Raw genomic sequence first — 24,512 nt, 5'->3', positions numbered from 1 at the left:
GAATGAGTTTCCGATAAGGGCTGCCACTGCAGTTCTCCCTTCTCCTTCCCGGAGCTGACAGCCCCTCCTCCCACGGGACTGAGCCTGGCAGGGAGGGGTGTGGGTCCCCTGGCCACAAAAACTTACAGATTTTGCTGATCTCAGCAGTTCGACGTTTTCATGAGTGTTGTATGAAGTATGCCCAAAGTCAGATTGCTCTGTGGTGTCCAGTCCACGCAGTTCCTGGCTTTCTATCTACTTTCCTGGAGGAGTAACTAAAACATACAGCTCACCAGTCTGCCATCTTGCCCTGCCTCTCTAGAAGCTCAAATGCCTCTAAAGAGCCACTCCTCATGTGGTTTCTGGCTGAGCTGGGCAGTGAGAACCTTGAGGAAGTAGGAAGGAGACATACATAAAGAGGAATGGGAAAGAGGAAGCAGGGATAAGTCAGTGTTTTCCACACAGTTCCACCTACCCCAGGTGCTGGCAATTAGCCAGGCACTATTTTCTATTCTTTTGTTTAGTCATGAACAAGACATACTGAATTTAACAAATAGTCATGCTTATTAAAAGAACCTTGTTACAGTGGTCTCTGCTATCTAGATTCTTGGGTCCAGCTGTGGATCTTAATTATACTGTTAAATCTCCTGAGGATCTTTGGCTGGAAGTCACAATTGTGGTTTCAAATAGTCGGTTTTTTTTTAAAGGATGAAGGGAACTATGATGGGTAAAAATTATTTTCTTTCCTCTTCTTAAAAGTGAGGCAGAGAGTGCACTGATATATTAAAGATAGATCTTTAAGTTAATTTTATAATATTTAAGAGTCATCATCACCATGTGGAAAAACTGCAGAATTTTGAATTTATTCTTTACAAAAGAACACCTGCATTTATGAGATTTTTTTTTTTAATGTCTATTGTGGGAAACAATATAAGAGGAATGAATTAAGTGGTATAATCTTTTTAAAATGAGCTAATTTCTATAGTGAAAATTCCTAAATGCATTGCTCCCTTTTAACCTTTATATTAAAATTCCCTTCACATTTACTTTTTCACTGCCTACCTTACAAAACATATTTCAAAGACCAAAATTCAAAGGATACAATAACATGTCGATCAGATGGGTTTCGCTGACGTGTCCTTTCTAACTGAGTCAACTGCTTGGCTTCTCGATTCCTTGCTGTTAATGTTGCTTTAAGGTCATCCTGTAGATACATAATTTTTGTTAATTATAAATTTCTGATTTCAGAAACAAAATACATACATTATGTTTTAAGAATGAGAGAAAGCTCCTTGTTTGATCCAGATACCATTACTACAAGATTTACGAGTACTGCGTTATTAGTTTGTGTCTATGTATGTGTGTGATTGTGCATGTGTGTGTGTTTCTTTAATGTCCTCTCAAAATAATGACATAGACAAGAAGACCATGCAAAACTATAACCATAAATATATACATAATCTTGATTGTGGTGGTAGTGTACGTGGGCCTACACATTTATCAAAACTCAACAATCACTTAAAATGGGAGAATTTTATTGCATGTGAATTATACCTCAATAAGTCGATTTAAAAAATAGAATGCTGTCATCCTCATTTTAAAGCCTAAATGTTATTGCCTGCTTTAAAACAAAAATATAAACACATACATTTAGTAAAATAATTTCTGTCCATATATTCTTCATGAATACAAATATTAAAATACATTAGTTTTCATAATATACACAATAATACAGTAGTATACTTAGTAGGCTCAACTAAAAATATTTCATTATTCTCAAAGTTCTATGAACTGAACTTTCAGAGTGAAAAAAAATGACTAAACACTACTTTGTACTTTTATTAAAAGAATAATTATTGGAAACCTCATACCCTTTTATAGAAGACCTAATAAAAGGAGAAAAAAAAAATAGATTTACTTACCCGTTTCATTTTTACAATGGTTCCATAAGCTTTCAAAGGTTCAACTACTTTGGCTTCAAGTCTTTCAACCTATTGAAAATTATTATAAAATATAACTGAAAAGAAATATATAAACATATCAAAATTTAAATTTTGAAATTTGTGCTGTTTAAGCTGAACACAACTACTACATATTTTCAAAAATTTAAATTTCTTTAAATTATCTTTATAAATAAAAGTATTATCACCTGAAATCTGTAAGACTGAAATTCTAAACTCAAACGCATTAAAAACTGTTAAGCTGTAGAGTACCAGTGAAAGCACAAAAGCACCTGCTGTGCAATATGACAAGAAAATATCTCAGGTTTCTGAGGCGCTCACCGCTGCCACACCATCATATCTGCGATACTTTTTCTACCTTAAAGTAGGAGCTTTTGGGGGCAAGTTCTAAGACGTCTCAAATTTTAATACTGCTACCATTTTCAATGTGTTTAGTACAGTACTAGGTACTTAACATACATTATCTCCAAAATGTAAGTTTTGGAGTTAAGAAAATTGAAATTGAGAGATACAGCTTATTGGGGACATTTACAGTTATTCACAACTCTCAAAAGCAAAAAAGCTTAGGGACCACTGTATTAGTGGCAATTTTTCTGAGATGCCATCTGTGAATTATCAAAACCTGGAGAACAAGATAAGCGGTCTCAGTGTTCTATGCTATTAAACTGGATGGCTGATTTCTCTTCTCCTTGTACACATTAATTCCCTCTTTTATTTAGAATTAGTTTTTCTTAAACATTACAATTTTTAATCACATTTTGAATAGTTTCTTTTACTAACAGCACTAGTGTAAAGCACTAAAGAAACATTAAAAAAAAAAGACCAGTATATAAATATAGCACAAGAAAAATAACTCTCGGACATTGAAGTGTTCTCTCAGAATGGATAATCAAGATGACACACATTTACTTGTTAAAAATGAATGTGTATTATTTTTAAAGCAGGGAAAGGCTTTTTTTTTTTTTGATGATACATGTATAATCAATGAATACATTTCATTTCATACTAATTTTTCTTTAGTTCTTGTAAACAAAACATATATGAATGTTTCATTTTCAAAGATTTTAGGAAAAGAAAAAAAAAAACTCAAGTTCCCATCAAACGTAATTAGTAATCCTAAAATCAAAACCATGACTATTAAAAGGATAGTCTATACTATTTCTAATAATCCAAAGACTGAGAATTCAGTTTAAGGATTATCCAAGTCTTTTTTCTGTTCTCCTTTTTGTTGCCTACCTTTTGTTCATTTCATTGTTCATTAGCACCTCCACCATTTGGTAAGCAAGGGAAATAAAAGGAGAACAAATGTAAATCAACTCACTTTGCTATTTGATAAATAGCATAAAGATTTTCTAGAAAAGGACACTGAACATACTGGTTAAAATTGGATTTTAGGATTATTTGTATGAATTTTTGAAACATTAAGCCCCCAGTTATCAAGTATAACTGAGAAGTGCTTGTTTATTACAGAAGAAATATCATGACAAGAACTCAACATTTTTCCGAAAATACTTTTCAAACATAATTTCTACTCAAATTTCTGAGTTTCTCTATTTCTGAACTGGCAGCAATAATAGGTTCAAAAATTATTACCCATTTTATTTCTTTTGATAATTTAACTTTGTTCTAGGCTTTAAAAAAGGACCAAATGCACTGATGAGAAAGGTATTACAAAAAAGAAAAGCAGGTCTAACTGAGCAACTTCTGACAAGTTAACTTGCCTCTTGAAACTTAAATAAATATAAGTAAAAGTTCTTATTCATTATTAAAGGGGGAAATCATGGGCTTTAGAAGAAAAGTTTTTACCTCTATTCCTTTCCCCTTCCCGCAAAAAAGCAAAATACACAAACAAGGCCTTATTAACCCCTGGTTTGCATCCATGACATAATCAGCGCTTTTGTTGTTGTTCAACTTTTCAGAGCCTGGAAGCAGCAATGATCTCTTGCCCATTTATGATTTATTCATGCACATTGCCATTTCCAATGTCTTCCACCTCCAATCATATATATATGCACAGGAGACACAAATCATGCTTCTTTTCTTCCCGTGGGCACTTCGTATACTACCCCTATAAAGAACCACTTCTTGGCCCCAAACTGGCAAATGAAGTGAGAAAATTCAAGACTTCAAGACACCCTAAAGTGTGGTGTGAAAACGGGAAAAGAAATCACAGAAAGCTTTCCTTTAATAGACTCACACAACTGTTATAGACATGAAAATCTGTACATTTATCATCAAGTGTGTGTTCACCACTGAGGTTAGAAAGTCTTCATGGTTCCTTCATCCACTACTTCATGAGTCATTCTTAATAATGCTGTGACCTCGCTCCATACCTCTGCTTGTCGATAATCCTGAAGTTTGGCAAACTCATCAGCAAAGTTTTTCAGGCCCTGCTTTAAATTTGGGGTCTCTGTAGAGGCGTACCCGTTGATTTCATTCACCAGGAGGTCTGCTTTGTCTCGCAGTCTGGCAGTTTTCCGCACATAAGCAGCAAAGATTTGGCACAGCTCTCCAAAATGCTTCTCCACATTTGTGACAGCATCTTGCAGTTGTCTAGTTTGAGCGTCCCTAGAGAAAAAGGTGACACAAAAAGCAAAACATTCTTGTTAGAGATGAGATGGATTCACTCACGTTTATTCAGTATGCAAACATTCCCAGAGCACTTTGCAGCTTTGAAGGCGTTTTGCCATCAACAATCCCACCATCTCCCGGGGCAGATTCTCCTCCTCCAGGACCTCATTCCTCGCCTGGCTGTTTCGGGCCAATGTAGCCGCACGGCGAAGCAGGGTCTGGATCATCTACCAGCTGCGGGGTGCGGGCTATGCAGGCTGCGAAAGCAGCTCCGCGCCACGCCGCCCGGGCTCTGGATGAGGTGCGGGCAGCCGGCTGCCTCCCAGGCTTCAGCTCCTCTGGGACCCCCGCCCACCCCCTGGGTTCCCTTTAGACCCTGGGGCTCGTTCCAGAGCAGACAGATAGGCCTCTGGGCGCAGAGGCGGCGGCGGTCGGGCCTCCGGCCCAAGGCCAGAATTAGGCACGGAGGCCCTACAGAGAAAGGCTCCGCTTCCCCCACCCGAGCCCTCGCGTGTGGTAGGACCTAGGCAGCTGGGTCCCAGAGCCGTTACCGGTTTTCCAGGCTGCGCCTTAACATCTTGCCTTGTGCCCGACCGAGAACCCTGGGCTAGGGCCCAAAGACAAGGGTTCTGAGGCGCCCGAGCGCGCGCTAAGGCGCGAGCAGACGTCGCAGCGAGCGGGAGATCCCGCCCCGCGCACCTCGGCGTCGGTCTGGACGTTTCTATGGAAACGCAGGGCGCGCGCCGGCGCTCGACCCTAGCGCCAGCCGAAGTTCAGCTGGGACTGCAGGAGCGCTGTGCGGGAAAGTGAGGGAACCCGCACGCTCACCCCTGCAGATCCGCCCTGGCCGTCGGCCCCGGGTGCTACTCCGCGCGAAGTGCCGCCGGCTGGAGCTTTCTTGCCGCGCTTGAAAGAAGAGTCCCATTTACCCAAATGCCCAGTGGTCTCCGAGTCCTTCCAGGTTAGACGGTGAGCAAAAGAGAGAAAAAGACAACCAAGCAATAACCAGGAGGAAGACGTATAACTAAAGTGAACCAAAGGCCCGTGTATGTTCATCTTACAGTTAGTCACATATGATTAACTTGTCTGGTTTTCCGTGTCAAATCCGAAAATGTGGGCTCTTGGAGGCTGCTTTTGTAAGAGGAGCGGTGCTTACCGCCTCATCTTTAAATTTTCATTTATTCAGCAGATATTTATTGAGTTCCAACTTTGGGGGCAAAGATTGTGGTAGACCTTGGGAATAATACAAAGATAAAAAGGGGTCCCTGCCTTGGAGGGCTTCAGAGTTTAATGAGACAATAGACAATCCATAACCATACCCTTAGATGAATAACAGGAGACGTTTCTTTCTCCTTTGAACACTCAAGTCGGCCTTTGCTTGTATTTTCTCTTTCAAATAAACACCTATTTAGCTTTAGGACTAAATTCAAGCTTTATCTACCTCCAGAAGGCTTCCGTGAACCCTCCCACCTTTCCCTAATCAAGTCAGCTCGTGGGACCCCTTCCTCTGTAGTATACTTTATTGGTTTTGTACTGTCTCCTGTTCACTTGACTTTGAACTTTTTGAGGCAGAAAAATATAGTCTTGGTTTTACATTCCTCAGTGCTTTGTGCTGCTCAATACAGGATTTTTTTTTTTGATGGGGACAGATTAATGCCCCTAGTCCCTTTTTACCTTCCTTGTGGAACCTTATTCTCTCCTGTCACAGTGTGTACCTGTCTTCTGCCCTTGTATTCATTTAGCAAGTTATCTGTTGAATGGTGCGTTCCAGGTATTGTGCTCGAGTGTGCAGTGATGAGCAAAAAAGTGAAATAGTCTTTGCCCTTATAGAGTGCACAGTGGAGGGAGGAGGAGGAAGAAGAGGTAGACAATTTGTTTAATCAAACAATTAAATACTTGTAAAATAGCAACTAAGTTTTGTGCTACTGTATCCGTTTTTGCCGTGAGACAAACCACCACAAATTTAGGGACTTAAAATGATCCTTTATCTAGCTCGGGATTCTAAGATCACTGGATGGTTCTACCGTGGGTCTGCTCAGCCTGCTCTTTTGCCTTTCTGCTCGGCTGGCAGGTCTGGTGGTAGCTGAATGATCTAGGCTGGCTTAACACAGGTGTCTGGAGGTTGGCAGGCTGTCAGCAGGGAAAACAAGGGCATTGTGTTTCTCATTCTCCAGCAGGCTAGCTAAGCTGCTTCACATGGTTGCGGGGTTCCAAAATAGCTGGAGAGGACAAACCCCACTGTGTAAGTATCTTTCGAGTCTCTGCTTGTGTCACATTTACTGATGTCCTGTTGATCAAAGCAAGTCACAAGATAGCAAAGTGCCTAGTCTCATGGAGAATATATTCTAGTCATGGAAGAGAGAAATAGCATATAAACAAACAGGTTAAACTTGGCCAAGGTCACAGGATGAGATAGGAGGGTGGAATTAAAACCATTGTCTTCCCTCTCCCACCTACTTTCCACTGTACCAGGATCTCATCTCATCTCATGTCTCTCTCTCTCTCTCTCCCTCTCTCTCCCTCTCTCTCTCTCTCTCTCTCTCTCTCTCTCCCCTGCTAGCTCTCTCTCTATCTCAAAAATCATGAATTTTTGCAAAGTTCTTAAACAAATATAAATATAAATTACTTTGATAAATGAATGCCATTCAGTACTTTTGGAGGAAGGAGGTTATATGTCAATCATTGTGTATAGTATTCTAAAAATCTCTGGAAATTATTGTTGCAGGTTATGTGCAGTTTATGCACTGACCTTTCTTAAACTGTTGTGTCATATTTGTATATTTGTTGTGGAACAGCAGAATCTTATTTTACATAAAATTGAATTCCATTTTATTTAGGATGCTTTAAGAGGTCCAGTGGAGGCAAAGACTTACATTATTCCACTCTCTCATTTATTCAGTAATCACTTACTGAGAACTTGTCATGTACCAGGTGCTGGATTTACCATTTCTGTCCTCAAGTGCTTTGAATAAGGTGGTAGGTCACAGGTAAACACGCAATGGCAAATTGTTTGAAGTCTTTACTTCTTTGGGACTTCTTTGATTTGATATAGTTTAGATTAGATTATTTTAATTTAAATTATATTATAATTTAGTCCAAGCTCCCACTCCCACAAATTTAGAAATGAAGAAAGATATTAAATGACCTAACAGTGTATTATACATCTGTACTGAGTTCATGCCTAAACAAAATAACTTCAAATGTAGCTGTTCCAAGTAACTTAAGCAAATTGTTTTTATGATTATACATAGAAATAATTCTTCTCTCTAACAAAAGATTTAGTTTTTTGTTTGGTTTTGCTAACTTTTTGCTCTTTAAAGATTCAGTATTTGAAGGGATGTAGGGACTCCCTCTAGTGGTTAATTTAGTACTTGAAATTATTTGGTCAAACTCTAGTAAGTAAAGGAGATAGAATGAAACTGGCCCTAGATGCCTGTTTCTTTTATGGCTGTTTGAAAGTTTAACTTGTTTTCCTCTTGGTGTAATAGGGAGGGAGTATAATAAAGTAATTAAGCACATGGGCTTTGATGGCCTCCTGTGTTCACAACCTGGATTTAAAGCCTGGTCTCATCACTGTTTCAAGCTTTATCATGCATCAGAATCACCTGGAAGGCCTGTTAAACTACTGATCCCCTGGGCTCAAGCACCAGAGTTTTTGATTCAGGAGGTCTGGAATGAGGTCCAAGAATGTGCATTTTTTAAGTCAAATTTTCAGGTGATATTGATACCACTTTGAGGACCACTGCCCTAGACTCCTAGAGTAGTGAAAGTAAGCTTCATATTTTTCATGGTTTCGCCCAATTTATCTCATAGGGTAGTTGTCAGAATTAAATTGAATACTAGATGGTAAGTTCTTGGCATGGTACCTGATATAGTAAGTGCTCCACAAAGCTTAGCCCCTATTAATGTAATAGTAGAGCTGTCAGTATTTTTTAATTTGGAAAATTCAACAAATAAGGTAGAATTTTAAAGACTATTTTTGTTGAGTAGTAAGATAGCTAAGTTATATCAGTAATTATACTTATTGATGTCTTTGTGCTTGACACTGTACTAAGTGCTATTAAAATGTCTATTAATACCTCTATTAATACTTAATATTTTTACATATTGTATTTTTTAAAAAAAAATCTATGCAAAACCAAATAAAACCAAAAACACTCAAATTTATGGAAGTATTTCAAAGGGACACAGGACTCAATTGAAAGAGCTCCCAATGGCCAAAGCTGGAAAAATTAAATTTTAGCAACAAAATAAATAAAACATACTGGATAATAACCCAAAATATAAAATAAATAAATATGAGTCAAAACTGATATAAATAAGTGTTTGAATAAATAAATAAATGGGGGAGAAGAGACAAATTTGCTGGTAGAAGAATACCAAATAATTTATGTAGATACTCTACCCTCAAGAAGGTTGAACATTTAACTTCCACTTGTTAAGTGTGTGCTCTGCATCATGATTTCTTTCCAAAGGGTAAAGTATGGAAGTGGCGAAACCTGACACACATTACCACAGCCAAGGATTAGGGTCAACGTCAACAGTTATAAGTCATGATGATAGTATATACATTTTTTTTTCTGATCTACTTTTATTGAAAGATTTTATTTGCTAATCCTCCAAAAAGCAAAATTCAAAAAATAGCCACCTATTGCAAGAACAGTTCTATAATGAAACATTTAAAACCATCCTTTGCTTTCTTCCCAAGGTGTGCTCTTTTATGTATATTACATTTTAGAGCAGACTGATGCCCAGAAATACTGTGTGAAGAACTTGTAGGATCACCCACTTTCTGGTACATCTTTTTTTCTGTAGCTCTCCCTTTTGATAGAAATTTATTGCAAAATTTTCTTTTCTTTATAGCAAAATATTTTAAAAATCTCTTCTCTCACCCTTTCCACTTGGGATGGTAAAGTATAGAATTAACCCCCCACCCCCCCAGCTGTGGTTAAAACACTGAATGTTTAAGATTATCTGGATTACTCTACATTCTTGGGTTATATATGTAGACATTTACATAGAAAGGTGAATCTAAAGTTCTGTTACTCCCCAAAATGGCTAACACAAGAGAGGCTTTGATTAGGACATCTGGAAAGCTGGGCTATTCTATGATGGAGCAAAACACAAACCCTGAAATGAGATTCCAGCTCCAAATAGAGCATATATTTCAGAAAGAGCCAGCAGAATGCTGAGATGTAGGAACAGAACAGAGAGCTGGTGACAGCACAGAGTAATGAATCCCCTAAAAATTTTAAGCGTCATTTTCATTTAATAAGCCAGTAGTGTAGCAACTTAAAGACCTTGGCTGTGATCACACTTGGATGTTTTTATGGGATTGCTGCTGCAGAAAAACATGATTGGCAGGTAGCAAACTTGGGCTCACTGTGCTCAGCGAGCAACTCCAGCACCAACTTCCTGGAGACAAGGCTGGGGAGTGTGGCGGAGGTATTTCTTGCCAGATGGGAGCCCTTTGGTGAAGACTCCTTTAGGGGAAATTTTTTTTGCTTCTTCTTCAGGGATGGTTGGAAGGACCATCAAACTGCCTCCATCCTTTCAATCATCCGGGGTAGCAACCCTCCTTTCTGGGGTCAGCTGGAGAGAGATACCTACTCTGAGAATCTCGTCAAAGTTTCTTCCAGTGTTAGCTGGATAGAGAATAGACAGCTTCAGTTTCTTACCAGGATCAAAAATAAGCACCACACGAGCCATCACAGGCATGTCCTTTTCATCTTCTCTGCTGGGTCCGGCATTCCCAACAGGATGGCAAGGTCCCGATTCCTATCATCGATGATGGGAAAGGTAATGTTTCTGTGGGCTCATCACCATTGTATGCACTGATATCTTGGCTCCAGACAAGAAGGTCCTCAGCACTGCCTATTGAAAGGGCAGCCAACTTAACATTCCTCTTGGCAAATTCTGGTGCCAGTTTTGCAGCTCTGCCAAGCTCCGTGGTGCACACTGGCGTAAAGTCCCAAGGATGGGAGAAGAGAATGCCCCATGAATCTCCCAGATAGTCATGGAAACTGAGGCGGCCCATGGTGGTATTGGCCTCAAAATTGGCCTTGTCCCGGAGAAGCAGACCTGCGGGCATGGCGGCAGCCATGACGCGGGAGGGTGAGGGGACGCTGCTGTCATAGCCAGTAGCCGGCTGGCTCTGGCAAAGAATGGTAGTATATACTTTTGATATGATGTGATCACCTAAACTCTGTGATCTTCCTCCACAAAACTTATAACCCCAGTCTATTCATGGGAAAAATATCAGGCAAATCCCAACAGAGGGAATTCTACAAAATATCTGAGCAGTAATCTTCAAAGCTTCCAAGGTCATCAAAAACAAGGAAAGTCTGAGAAATTGTCATAGCCAAGAATAGCCAAAAGAGACATGAAAGTAAATGTAATATGGTATCCTTAATGGGGGCCTGGAACAGGAAAGGGACTTTAGGTAAAAACTGAGGAAATTTGAAAAAAGTATGGAAAAATATAAAGCTAAGCTCTTTGACTTACAGAAAAAAATTTGGTATATACTGATTATTAAAAGTTCCATCAGTATAAAGAAGCACAATTGTTGTTTGATGTGTACATGTTTATGATTATTATAACTCCTAGATGAATTTTTTTCAGTATATAATGTTCTTCTTTGTCTTTTGTAACAGTTTTTGACTTAAAGTCTATTTCGTCTTATATTAGCATAGCTTTTCCAACTTTCTTTCGGTTACCATGTTCATGGAAAATTTTTTTCCAACCTCTCACTTTCAACCTTTGGCTCTAAAGCAAGTCTCTAATAGACAGTTGGATCATGTTTTTATATCCATTCTGCCAATCTTTCTCTTCTAATTGGTGGTTTTAATCTATTAATGTTTAAAGTTAAGGAAAGGCTTGCTTCTACCATTTATCTATTTGTTTTCTATATGTCATATCTTTTTTGTATCCCAGTTCCTCCAAAAAGCCTTCTTTTGTGTTTGATTTTTTTCTAGTACGCCATTCTTAGTCTCTCCTCATTTCTTTCCTATATATTTTAAGTTATTTTCTTAATGGACATCTTGGGAATTACAATTTAATATCCTAAATTTACAATAATCTAGTTTGAATCAATACCAACTTGGCTTCAATAGCATACAAAAACTGCTGCTATATTTTTCCTTCTCTCTGCCCCTTTATGTTGTTACTGTCACAAATTTCATCTTTGTATATGTGTTCCCATTAACATAGATTCATATTTATTGTTTTATGCATTAGTCTTTTAAATTATACAGGAAACAAAAAGAAGAGTTACAAACAAAAAATGCAATAATATTGGCCTTTGTATTTTCCTTTGTGGTTACCTTTACTGGTGTTCTTTATTACTTTGAATGGCTTTTAGCTACTATCTAGTGTTCTGCATTTCAGCCTGAAGGGCTCCCTTTAGCATTTCTTGAGGGATATGTCTATTAGTAACAAACCACCTCAGCTTTTGTTTATCTGGGAATTACCCAATTTCTCCTTCATTTTTGAAGGACAGTTGTACCAGATATAGAATTTTTGGTTAACAGGTTTTTTTCTTTCAGCACTTTAAATATGTCATCACATGTGTTCTATATTAAAAATTATCATGTATGAATATGGAGACAGTCATCATTATTTGGGATGTTATCTGAAAGTTCTTTGGGTAATGAGGTACAAACACAGAAAGCCAAACAGCCGAGAATACATGAAAGGACAGCTCTGTTAGATCAAAGACCCTGGAGGGGTTGACGGGAGAATGAGGGTGGATAAAAACACACGTGGAGTCCTGGCTCTTGCCTTTATTGGGACCCAGAGGGGAGGGGTAGGGCTTTCCCACAGTTACTGGGGATTGAAAGTTTCAGACTATGTGGCATGAAAAACAGATGGCAAGGGCTGTTTTAGAGAAGCCAAGGGCAGCTTTTTATCATCCAAGCCCTGTGGAGATACAGGCCTTAATGGTAAATTATGTGGCACGAAAGGGCAAGTGGCCATGTTCGGAGAAGCAGCAGCAGGGACTGTTCAGAAGAGCTAGGGGTAGCTCTTATCATCCTTACTAATTGCTGTTATGCACTAAGCCAGGCAGGACAATGAGGCACCAAATATAATTTCTTTTATGCCATTACAGACATGCTCTTCTCATGATCCATTCATTTCATTTCATGGTCTTATTTATTTTTTAAAAAAATAAAATTAGAGATGTCTGACAGAAATTTAAAAACATTCAAACTACAATAATTTGGCTTTATTTATTTTTATTTTTTTTTAATTCAGTTTTATTGAAATATATTCACAAACCATACAGTCATCCATGGTATAAAATCAACTGTTCACAGTATGATCATATAGTTATGCGTTCATCACCACAATCTATTTCTGAACATTTTCCTTACATCAGAAAGAATCAGAATAAGAATAAAAAATAAAAGTGAAAAGAGAATACCCAAACCATCCCCCCATCCCACCCTATTTGTCATTTAGTTTTTACTCCCATTTTTCTACTGATTTTTTTTTCAATTTTTTAACTTTGTTTATCAAAAAATTAAAAACAAACAGGCAAACAACAACCAAAAAAACCCCACAACATTTCAAACAAAGCAATGGATTAAGGAAAACAAATAACCTAAAATAACTACTTTGCTTCCAATATGTTCCTACCATACCCCAAGAAAATTAATAAACCATGTCCAAACAGAGGAGTAAGAAAAACAAATAATCTAAAATAACTACATTGCTTCCAACATGTTCCTACCATACCCCAAGAAAATTAACAACCCCTAAGAAAACAAAGGAATAAGAGAAAAAAAAACCTAAAATAACTCTATTGCTTCCAACATTATCTTACTATATCCAAGAAAGTTTACAAACCATAATCATTCCTGAGCATTCCCATAACATTGAGATTACCCTCCATAGTTTATCTGTTCTTATTAGATTATCATTCCCCCTCCACTAATTGGTATCTCTAGGTCCCCTACATTCTACAGTATAAAACATTGTACATTTTTCACAGAATTCACATTAGTGGTAACATACAATATCTCTCTTTTTGTGCCTGGCTTATTTTGCTCAGCATTATGTCTTTTTTTTTTTTTTTTTTTTTTTTTTAATCTTCATTTTATTGAGATATATTCATATAGCACGCAGTCATACAAAACAAACCGTACTTTCGATTGTTCACAGTACCATTACATAGTTGTACATTCATCACCCAAATCAATCCCTGACACCTTCATTAGCACACACACAAGAATAACAAGAATAATAATTACAGTGAAAAAGAGCAATTGAAGTAAAAAAGAACACTGGGTACCTTTGTCTGTTCTGTTTGTTTGTTTCCTTCCCCTATTTTTCTACTCATCCATCCATAAACTAGACAAAGTGGAGTGTGGTCCTTATGGCTTTCCCAATCTCCTTGTCACCCCTCATAAGCTACATTTTTATACAACTGTCTTTGAGATTCATGGGTTCTGGGTTGTAGTTTGATAGTTTCAGGTATCCACCACCAGCTACCCCAATTCTTTAGAACCTAAAAAGGGTTGTCTAAAGTGTGCGTAAGAGTGCCCACCAGAGTGACCTCTCGGCTCCTTTTGGATTCTCTCTGCCACTGAAGCTTATTTCATTTCCTTTCACATCCCCCTTTTGGTCAAGAAGATGTTCTCCGTCCCACGATGCCAGGTCTACATTCCTCCCCGGGAGTCATATTCCACGTTGCCAGGGAGATTCACTCCCCTGGGTGTCTGATCCCACGTAGTGGGGAGGGCAGTGATTTCACCTTTCAAGTTGGCTGAGCTAGAGAGAGAGGGCCACATCTGAGCAACAAAGAGGCATTCGGGAGGAGGCTCTTAGGCACAACCATAGGGAGGCCTAGTCTCTCCTTTGCAGCAACCATCTTCCCAAGGGTAAAACCTGTGGTAGAGGGCTCAACCCATCAAACCACCAGTCCCCTATGTCTGTGGTCATGTTAGCAACTATGGAGGTGGGGTAGGCGAATACCCCTGCATTCTCCACAGGCTCCTCAAGGGGGCACTGCATCTTTTTTTTTTTTTCCTTGTTTTTCTTTTCTTTTTTTTTTTTAACTTTCCCTTCTTTTTTAAATCAACTGTATGAAAAAAAGTTAAAAAGAAAACAAACATACAATAAAAGAACATTTCAAAGAGACCATAACAAGGGAGTAAGAAAAAGACAACTAACCTAAGATAACTGCTTAACTTCCAACATGTTCCTGCTTTACCCCAAGAAAGTTACCTAATATAGCAACATTTCTGTGAACTTGCTCCTACTATATCCATCAGAAATTAACAGACCATAGTCATTCCTGGGCATCCCCAGAACGTTAAATAGCTTATCTGTTCTTCTTGGATTATTGTTCCCCCTTCCTTAATTGCTCTCTATTGCTAGTTCCCCTACATTCTACATTAGAAGCCATTTGTTTTACATTTTTCAAAGTTCACATTAGTGGTAGCATATAATATTTCTCTTTTTGTGCCTGGCTTATTTCGCTTAGCATTATGTCTTCAAGGTTCATCCATGTTGTCATATGTTTCACGAGATCGTTCCTTCTTACTGCCGCGTAGTATTCCATCGTGTGTATATACCGCATTTTATTTATCCACTCATCTGTTGAAGGACATTTGGGTTGTTTCCATCTTTTGGCAATTGTGAATAATGCTGCTATGAACACTGGCGTGCAGATATCTGTTCGTGTCACTGCTTTCCGATCTTCCGGGTATATACCGAGAAGTGCAATCGCTGGATCGAATGGTAACTCTATATCTAGTTTTCTAAGGAACTGCCAGACTGACTTCCAGAGTGGCTGAACCATTATACAGTCCCACCAACAGTGAATAAGAGTTCCAATTTCTCCACATCCCCTCCAGCATTTGTAGTTTCCTGTTTGTTTAATGGCAGCCATTCTAATCGGTGTTAGATGGTATCTCATTGTGGTCTTAATTTGCATCTCTCTAATAGCTAGTGAAGCTGAACATTTTTTCATGTGTTTCTTGGCCATTTGTATTTCCTCTTCAGAGAACTGTCTTTTCATATCTTTTGCCCATTTTATAATTGGGCTGTCTGTCCTATTGTCATTGAGTTGTAGGATTTCTTTATATATGCAAGATATCAGTCTTTTGTCAGATACATGGTTTCCAAAAATTTTTTCCCATTGAGTTGGCTGCCTCTTTACCTTTTTGAGAAATTCCTTTGAGGTGCAGAAACTTCTAAGCTTGAGGAGTTCCCATTTATCTATTTTCTCTTTTGTTGCTTGTGTTTTGGGTGTCAAGTCTAGGAAGTGGCCGCCTAATACAAGGTCTTGAAGATGTTTTCCTACATTATCTTCTAGGAGTTTTATGGTACTTTCTTTTATATTGAGATCTTTGGTCCATTTTGAGTTAATTTTTGTGTAGGGGGTGAGGTAGGGGTCCTCTTTCATTCTTTTGGATATGGATATCCAACTCTCCCAGCCCCATTTGTTGAAAAGACCATTATGACTCAGTTCAGTGACTTTGGGGGCCTTATCAAAGATCAGTCGGCCATAGATCTGAGGGTCTATCTCTGAATTCTCAATTCAATTCCATTGATCTATATGTCTATCTTTGTGCCAGTACCATGCTGTTTTGGCAACTGTGGCTTTATAATAAGCTTCAAAGTCAGGGAGTGTAAGTCCTCCCACTTCGTTTTTCTTTTTTAGAGTGTCTTTAGCAATTCGAGGCATCTTCCCTTTCCAAATAAATTTGATAACTAGCTTTTCCAAGTCTGCAAAGTAGGTTGTTGGAATTTTGATTGGGATTGCATTGAATCCGTAGATGAGTTTGGGTAGAATTGACATCTTAATGACATTTAGTCTTCCTATCCATGAACATGGAATATTTTTCCATCTTTTAAGGTCCCCTTCTATTTCTTTTAGTAGAGTTATGTAGTTTTCTTTGTATAGGTCTTTTACATCTTTGGTTAAATTTATTCCTAGGTACTTGATTTTTTTAGTTGCTATTGAAAATGGTATCTTTTTCTTGAGTGTCTCTTCAGTTTGTTCATTTCTAGCATATAGAAACATTACTGACTTATGTGCATTAACCTTGTATCCCGCTACTTTGCTAAATTTGTTTATTAGCTCTAGTAGCTGTATCGTCGATTTCTCAGGGTTTTCTAGATATAAGATCATATCATCTGCAAACAATGACAGTTTTACTTCTTCTTTTCCAATTTGGATGCCTTTTATTTCTTTGTCTTGCCGGATTGCCCTGGCTAGCACTTCCAGCACAATGTTGAATAATAGTGGTGATAGCGGGCATCCTTGTCTTGTTCCTGGTCTTAGAGGGAAGGCTTTCAGTCTCTCACCATTGAGTACTATGCTGGCTGTGGGTTTTTCATATATGGTCTTTATCATGTTGAGGAAGTTTCCTTCAATTCCTACCTTTTGAAGTGTTTTTATCAAAAAGGGATGTTGGATTTTGTCAAATGCTTTTCAGCATCTATTGAGATGATCAATTGATTTTTCCCTTTTGACTTGTTAATGTGTTGTAATACATTGATTGATTTTCTTATGTTGAACCATCCTTGCATGCCTGGAATAAACCCCACTTGGTCATGGTGTATGATTTTTTTAATGTGTCTTTGGATTCGATTTGCAAGTATTTTGTGGAGGATTTTTGCATCTATATTCATTAGGGAGATTGGCCGGTAGTTTTCCTTTTTTGTAACATCTTTGCCTGGTTTTGGTATTAGATTGATGTTAGCTTCATAAAATGAGTTAGGTAGTGTTCCATTTTCTTCAATGTTTTGAAAGAGTTTGAGTAAGATTGGTGTCAGTTCTTTCTGGAAAGTTTGGTAGAATTCCCCTGTGAAGCCATCTGGCCCTGGGCATTTATTTGTGGGAAGATTTTTGATGACTGATTGGATCTCTTTGCTTGTGATGGGTTGGTTGAGGTCTTCTATTTCTTCTCTGGTCAGTCTAGGTTGTTCATATGTTTCCAGGAAATTGTCCATTTCCTCTACATTCTCCAGTTTGTTGCCATACAGTTGTTCATAGTATCCTCTTATAATTTTTTTAGTTTCTTCAGGATCTGCAGTTATGTCACCTTTTTCATTCATTATTTTGTTTATATGGGTCTTCTCTCTTTTTGATTTTGTCAGTCTAGCTAGGGGCTTGTCAGTCTTGTTGATCTTCTCAAAGAACCAACTTTTGGTCATATTTATCCTCTCTATTGTTTTTTTGTTCTCTATGTCATTTATTTCTGCTTTAATCCTTGTTATTTCTTTTCTTGTATTTGGTTTAGGATTGGTTTGCTGTTCATTTTCTAGCTTCTTCAGTTGATCCATTAGTTCTTTGATTTTGGCTCTTTCTTCCTTTTTAATATATGCGTTTAGTGCTATAAATTTCCCCCTTAGCACTGCTTTTGCTGCATCCCATAGGTTTTGGTATGTTGTGTTCTCATTTTCATTCATCTGTATATATTTAGCAATTTCTCTTGCTATTTCTTCTTTAACCCACTGATTGTTTAGGAGTGTGTTGTTTAACCTCCAGGTATTTGTGAATTTTCTAAGTCTCTGATGGTTATTGACTTCTAATTGTATTCCATTGTGGTCAGAGAATGTGCTTTGAATAATTTCAATCTTTTTAAATTTATTGAGGCTTGTTTTATGTCCCAGCATATGATCTATTCTGGAGAAAGTTCCATGAGCACTAGAAAAGTATGTGTATCCTGGTGATTTGGGATGTAATGTCCTGTATATGTCTGTTAAATCTAATTCATTTATCAGATTGTTTAGGTTTTCAATTTCCTTATTGGTCTTCTGTCTGGTTGATCTATCTATAGGAGAGAGTGATGTGTTGAAGTCTCCCACAATTATTGTGGAAACATCAATTGCTTCCTTTAATTTTGCCAGTGTTTCTCTCATGTATTTTGTGGCACCTTGGTTGGGTGCATAGACATTTACGATTGTTATTTCTTCTTGCTGAATTGCCCCTTTTATTAGTATGTAGTGGCCTTCTTTGTCTCTCAAAACATCCCTGCATTTGAAGTCTATTTTATCTGAGATTAATATTGCTACACCTGCTTTCTTTTGGCTGTAGCTTGCATGAAATATTTTTTTCCATCCTTTCACTTTCAGTTTCTTAGTGTCCCTGTGTCTAAGATGAGTCTCTTGTATGCAACATATTGATGGTTCATTTTTTTTGATCCATTCTGCGAATCTGTATCTTTTAATTGGGGAGTTTAATCCATTTACATTCAACGTTATAACCGTGAATGCATTTCTTGAATCAGCCATCTTATCCTTTGGTTTATGTTTGTCATATTTTTCCCCTCTGTCTATTAATATCCTTTATTGTACCCATACCGAATCTCTTTAGTACTGAACCTTTCTCCAAGTCTCTCTGTCCTTTCTTTGTTTCTCTGTCTGTAGGGCTCCCTTGAGTATCTCCAGTAGGGCAGGTCTCTTGTTAGCAAATTCTCTCAGCATTTGTTTGTCTGTGAAAAATTTAAGCTCTCCCTCAAATTTGAAGGAGAGCTTTGCTGGATAAAGTATTCTTGGCTGGAAATTTTTCTCACTCAGAATTTTAAATATATCATGCCACTGCCTTCTCGCCTCCATGGTGGCTGCTGAGTAGTCACTACTTAGTCTTATGCTGTTTCCTTTGTATGTGGTGAATTGCTTTTCTCTTGCTGCTTTCAGAACTTGCTCCTTCTCTTCTGTGTTTGATAGTGTGATCAGTATATGTCTCAGAGTGGATTTATTTGAATTTATTCTATTTGGGGTTCGCTGAGCATTTATGATTTGTGTATTTATGTTGTTTAGAAGATTTGGGAAGTTTTCCCCAACAATTTCTTTGAATACTCTTCCTAGACCTTTACCCTTTTCTTCCCCTTCTGGGACACCAATGAGTCTTATATTTGGATGTTTCATATTATCTATCATATCCCTGAGGTCCGTTTTGATTTTTTCAATTTTTTTCCCCATTCTTTCTTTTATGCTTTCATTTTCCATTCTGTCATCTTCGAGGTCACTGATTCGTTGTTCAACTTCCTCTAGTCTTGTACTATGAGTGTCCAGAATCTTTTTAATTTGGTCAACAGTTTCTTTAATTTCCATAAGATCATCCATTTTTTAATTTAGTCTTGCAATGTCTTCTTTATGCTCTTCTAGGGTCTTCTTGATTTCCTTTATCTCCCGTACTATGGTCTCATTGTTCATGTTTAGTTCTTTGAGTAGCTGCACTAGGTGCTGTGTCTCTTCTGGTCTTTTGATTTGGGTGCTTGGGCTTGGGTTATCCATATCGTCTGGTTTTTTCATATGCTTTATAATTTTCTGTTGTTTTTGGCCTCGTGGCATTTGCTGAACTTGATAGGGTTCTTTTAGGATGTGTAGACCAATTGAAGTCCTTATCTCTAATTTATCAGATCTACAGCTTCGTGGAGTACACTTTCTCTAACTAACCAGCAGGTGGCGTCCATGAGCCACCTGTTCTCCACAAGCCAGTTCTCCCCTGCTTAGCCTTTTTGGTGAGTGGGGGAGTGAGTCTTGTGGGGTCCAATCGGTGTACCAAGCTTGCGTGTGTAGTTGGTGTTGCCTGCCCTGTATATTGGGCATGTTTCTGGGCAGTCAGGGAGGGGGGGGGTGGCTCTAACAATCAAATCTCCCTGGTGATCCTAGAGTTTTAAAGCTGCTGCAATAGTCTCATCCTTCAGTTCAGTCCTGCCATAGTTTGTCTCTGCCACTGACCCACAAGTCCTTGGTATTGGCGTATGGCTCCTGAGACTTGCAAGTGGGCCCCTCTTCCAGGCCGTGCACCCCGGGTCCTCTGTTGAGGGATGACTATGCTATGTCACAGGTGAGTGCCGTCCCCCCAGGGCAGTTCTGGGCTGCTGGGCTGTGTAGGGAGGCTCCCAGTCTGCTGAAATGATTTCTGAATGGGGCTTTGTTAATTCACACTGCTCTACCTTCCCAACTCTGGGACAATCAGCTGAGGTTGCAGGGAAGGCTAATGTCCACGCCCAGTTTTGTGGTGTGTGCCTGTTATTTGAAGCACTTCCGTCACACTGGGTTGTCTGGGGCAGTTCTGGGCTATGGGGCTGGCGATGGGCAGGAGTGTTTCCTGTCCACCAGGATGATGGCTGTGAGCGGACACCCCCCTTTTCTTGGGAAGTTGTGGTGTTTAGTGAATTTTCTCAGCCACTGGATTATTGCGTTTTGTCTCAGAGCTCTCCTAGTTCTGCTCTTGACTTGACCTGCCCAAATAGTAAGTCTTTGAAGCTTTCTGTATTGGGCTTCTTAGAGTAATTGTTTTAGAAAAAGAAAAAAGGATTAAAAAAAAAAAAAAAAAAAGGGCCCTCCTCAGAGATCTAATGGGTTATTGAAATGCTAAGAGACAAAGCAACCAGGGCCATTAAGGAAAGGTCCACAGGGCAGAGAGATCAGCTTTTCTTCGGGATTTGCATATGCGCCTCAAGGCCTGAGCTCCGCCCTTCCCCTTTCTGTGTTCACCAGAACTCCAAAAATCCTCTGCTTTTATTTTGGAGTTTTTCGTGTTGTTTTTTTCTATGCCTGTCTCCTCTCTGCTGGGCTGGCTGCTCTCAGATTCTCTGGTGTCTGGTCTCAGTCTATCTATGGTTGGAGTTTGGATGAGTAGAATGAGTTTCCGATAAGGGCTGCCACTGCAGTTCTCCCTTCTCCTTCCCGGAGTTGACAGCCCCTCCTCCCCCGGGACTGAGCCTGGCAGGGAGGGGCGCAGGTCCCCTGGCCGCAAAAACTTACAGATTTTGCTGATCTCAGCAGTTCCACGTTTTCATGAGTGTTGTATGAAGTATGCCCAAAGTCAGATTGCTCTGTGGTGTCCAGTCCACGCAGTTCCTGGCTTTCTACCTACTTTCCTGGAGGAGTAACTAAAACATACAGCTCACCAGTCTGCCATCTTGCCGTGCCTCCGGCTTTATTTTTATGACATTTAATTTTTGAACTGAAGACAGGAAGATTATCACTTTCTCAACTGGAAAAACATGCTTCACATTTTAGCTTTATTGTTCTGGCCATAAGGATTTTTTTCTTTATTGTTTTCAGGGTTGGTGTGAGTTTTTTCTTTTTCTGAGTCTGCACAGATATTTTCAGTGAGCAGTTGGATTTTTACTTAGTCAATGTATTTCAACCAATTGCAGCCATTATTCGTATAAGAAGCTCCAATTATCCAGATTTGGTTAGTGGGAACCCTTCCAGCTGGCTTCTGTTTTTGACATGTTGTTGGTGGTTTTAAATGCTTTCTGTGTTCTGGCACAATATGTCCCAGGCTCACCTTGTACCTTCTCTTTTCCAGCCTTGAAATCAGCCAGTTCTTCAAGAATAGCTAGGCATCATTTTAAATGGAAAGCTTTAAATTCCTTATTAAAACCTTCTCTTGAGACTGTTTTGGGAGTACCTAACCTGCTGAGTACGGAGTTGAAAGCATCTATTTTGACTGTAGCTGTAGTGGTTTCTGAAACAATATGTTTGTCTTTTCAACAATAGAATATCACAGTCAAAAATATGGATTAAATAAATCATAGCTGGTTGTGCTCTTAAAGCAGCAAAATTCTCAAATAGTGTCTTTGAGATAATACATTTTATTTGTACCAAAGAAGCCTTTAGGCAGTTTAACACACTCACAAGTTTAGCCTAATGGGAAGAAAGAGTAATGTTTTTTCAGATCACCAGTTTATGGAAATACTTCTCATTCTGACAGTTAACAGAGCCAAACAGACTGTTTATATGGTAAATACAATGAAGTGAAAATTTCAGTTATTTATCAGAATGTGGCCAGATCTATAAGCTGGAAGTAACTGAAGCATTTATATAATTTTCAGAAACATTTTCTATTTATCTAGATGATGTTATCATTGAGGAAGAAATATATATTTTCATTGTTAGAAAATGAGTATACTGACAATCTGTATTATCTTTAAAAATTCCAATATATTTATTGCTTTTTGATTACTAGAAAAGTTATAATACTTTTTTTTCAAGATAACCTGGAAAATGTAGACCCACTGTTAATCACTCTCTTGATACCTTTTTCTTCTCTATAGCATTGATCACAATTGTAAGTAAATACATGATTGGGTAATGAGTACTGTTCATATCTATCTTTCTTTCTAGGGTATAGATTCCACATGTGCAGGCAATGTGGCACTAGGACAGTAACTCTTGGGTTGCTTCTATCTTTTGGCAATTGTGAATAATGCCATTATGAACATCGGTGTGCAAGTATCTGTTTAAATCCCTGCTTTCAAAATCTTTTGGTTATATACTTAGTAGTGGGATTGCTGGGTCATATGGTAATTTTATGCTTAACTTTCTGAGGAACTGCCAAACTGTTTCCCACAAGAGCTGCATCATTTTACATTCCCACCAATAATGAACAAGTGTTCCTATTTCTGCATATCTTTTCCAACACTTGTCACTTTCCAGTTTTTTATTAGTAGCCATTCTAGTGGGTGTGAAATGGTATCTTATTGTGGTTTGACTTTGCATTTCCCTAATGGCTAATGTTGAGCATCTTTTCTTGTGCTTTATGGCCAGTTGCACATCTTCTGTGGTGAAATGTTTTTTCAAGCCTTCTGCCTAATTTTTAAATTGGATGCCTTTTTGTTGTTGAGTTGTAGGATTTCTTTATATATTCAGGATATGAAATCCTTATTGGATATGTGGATTCCAAATGTTTCCTCCCATTCTGTAGGTTGTCTTTTTACTTTGATGATGAAATCCTTTGATGTATGAAGTTTTAAATTTTGATGAGGTCACATTTATATATTTTATCTTTTATTGCTTATGCTTTTAGTGTAAAGTCTAAGAAACCATTGCCTAACACAGCATCCTGAAGATGCTTCCCCATGTTGTCTTCTAGGAGTTTTACAATTTTGGTTCTTTTATTTTGGTCTTTGATCCATTTTGAGTTAATTTTTGTATGTGGTCTGAGTTTTCTATGTACATGTTGTTTACATCCTTGGTTAAATTTATTTCTAGATATTTGATTCTTTTAGTTGCTGTTATAAATGGAATTTTTTTTTCTTTATTTCCTCTTCAGTTTCCTTTAAGAGTGTATGGAAACACTACTGATTTTTGGGTGTTGAGCTTGTACCCTGCTGCTTTGTTGAATTCATTTATTAGCTTTTGTTCTGGTTTGCTAAAGCTTCACTCATGAAAGGCTGTTGGCATCTGGAACACCTCTGTTAGCTGGGAAGGCACATAGCTGGCATCTACTGGTCCTTTGCCCCCTGGTTGCACTGCTTTCAGCTTCTGATTCCAGTGGCCTTCTCTGTAAGTGTCTGTGGGTTCTCAATTAGCTTCTCTGGGGCAAACTCTAGACTTTGTCTCTTAGCTTAGCATCTCCAAACGTCTGGTTTCAATGGCTGTCTCCAAAATGTATCTGGGTGTTTTTTCTCTAAGCATCTCTCTTAAGGACTCCAGTAAACTAATCAAGACCCACCCTGAATGTGTGGGTCACATCTCTATGGAAATAATCTAATTAAAAGGTCCCACCAAACAATAAGTCTGCCCCCCAAAAGATTTATTAAAAGAACATGGCTTTTTATGGGATACGTAATAGATTCAAACTGTCATGGCTTTAGCAGTTTTGTTGTGTTTTTTTTTCCCCCAGATTTTTCTGTGTATCGGATCATGTTATCTACAAATAGGGAAAGCTTTACTTCTTCTTTTACAATTTGGATGCCTTTTATTTCTTTTCTTGCCTAACTGCTCCTGCTAAAGCTTCCAGTACAAAGGTGAATAACTGTGGTGATAGTGGGCATCCTTGTCTCGTTTCTGATCTTAGAGAGAAAGCTTTCAGTCTTTCATCACTGAGGATGATGTTAGCTGTGGGTTTTACATGTATGACTTTTATCCTGTTGAGGAAGTTTCCTTCTAATTTTTCTAAGTGCCTTTTTAAAGAAGAGGTGCTGGATTTTGTCAAATGCCTTTTCTGTGTCAATTGAGGTGATCATGTGTGTTTTTTTTCCTCTTCATTCTATTAATGTGGACAATTACATTAATCAATTT

The 24,512-nt window shown here is 38.3% G+C and overlaps 1 protein-coding gene and 1 pseudogene across 1 annotated transcript in view; both read right to left on the bottom strand.

Annotated features, from left to right (window-relative positions):
• The window catches only part of CIBAR1 (CBY1 interacting BAR domain containing 1), a 36,956-nt gene extending 31,760 nt beyond the window's left edge, over positions 1–5,196 (bottom strand). Inside the window, exons 1-4 of the mRNA XM_037802686.1 lie at positions 5,063–5,196; positions 4,274–4,508; positions 1,902–1,970; positions 1,082–1,183 (exon numbers count right to left, since the gene is read on the bottom strand). Of these exons, the coding sequence (XP_037658614.1) occupies positions 1,082–1,183; positions 1,902–1,970; positions 4,274–4,508; positions 5,063–5,088 (432 nt within the window). The 5' untranslated portion in view covers positions 5,089–5,196. The remainder of the gene's footprint in view (positions 1–1,081; positions 1,184–1,901; positions 1,971–4,273; positions 4,509–5,062) is intronic.
• Positions 5,197–9,899: 4,703 nt separating this feature from the next.
• LOC119508844 lies at positions 9,900–10,602 on the bottom strand (annotated as a pseudogene).
• Positions 10,603–24,512: the final 13,910 nt, after the last annotated feature.

Source organism: Choloepus didactylus, chromosome 14 (assembly GCF_015220235.1).
Source record: "Choloepus didactylus isolate mChoDid1 chromosome 14, mChoDid1.pri, whole genome shotgun sequence".
Lineage (NCBI taxonomy): Eukaryota > Metazoa > Chordata > Mammalia > Pilosa > Megalonychidae > Choloepus > Choloepus didactylus.
This window is presented reverse-complemented; position numbering and strand designations above follow the sequence as displayed.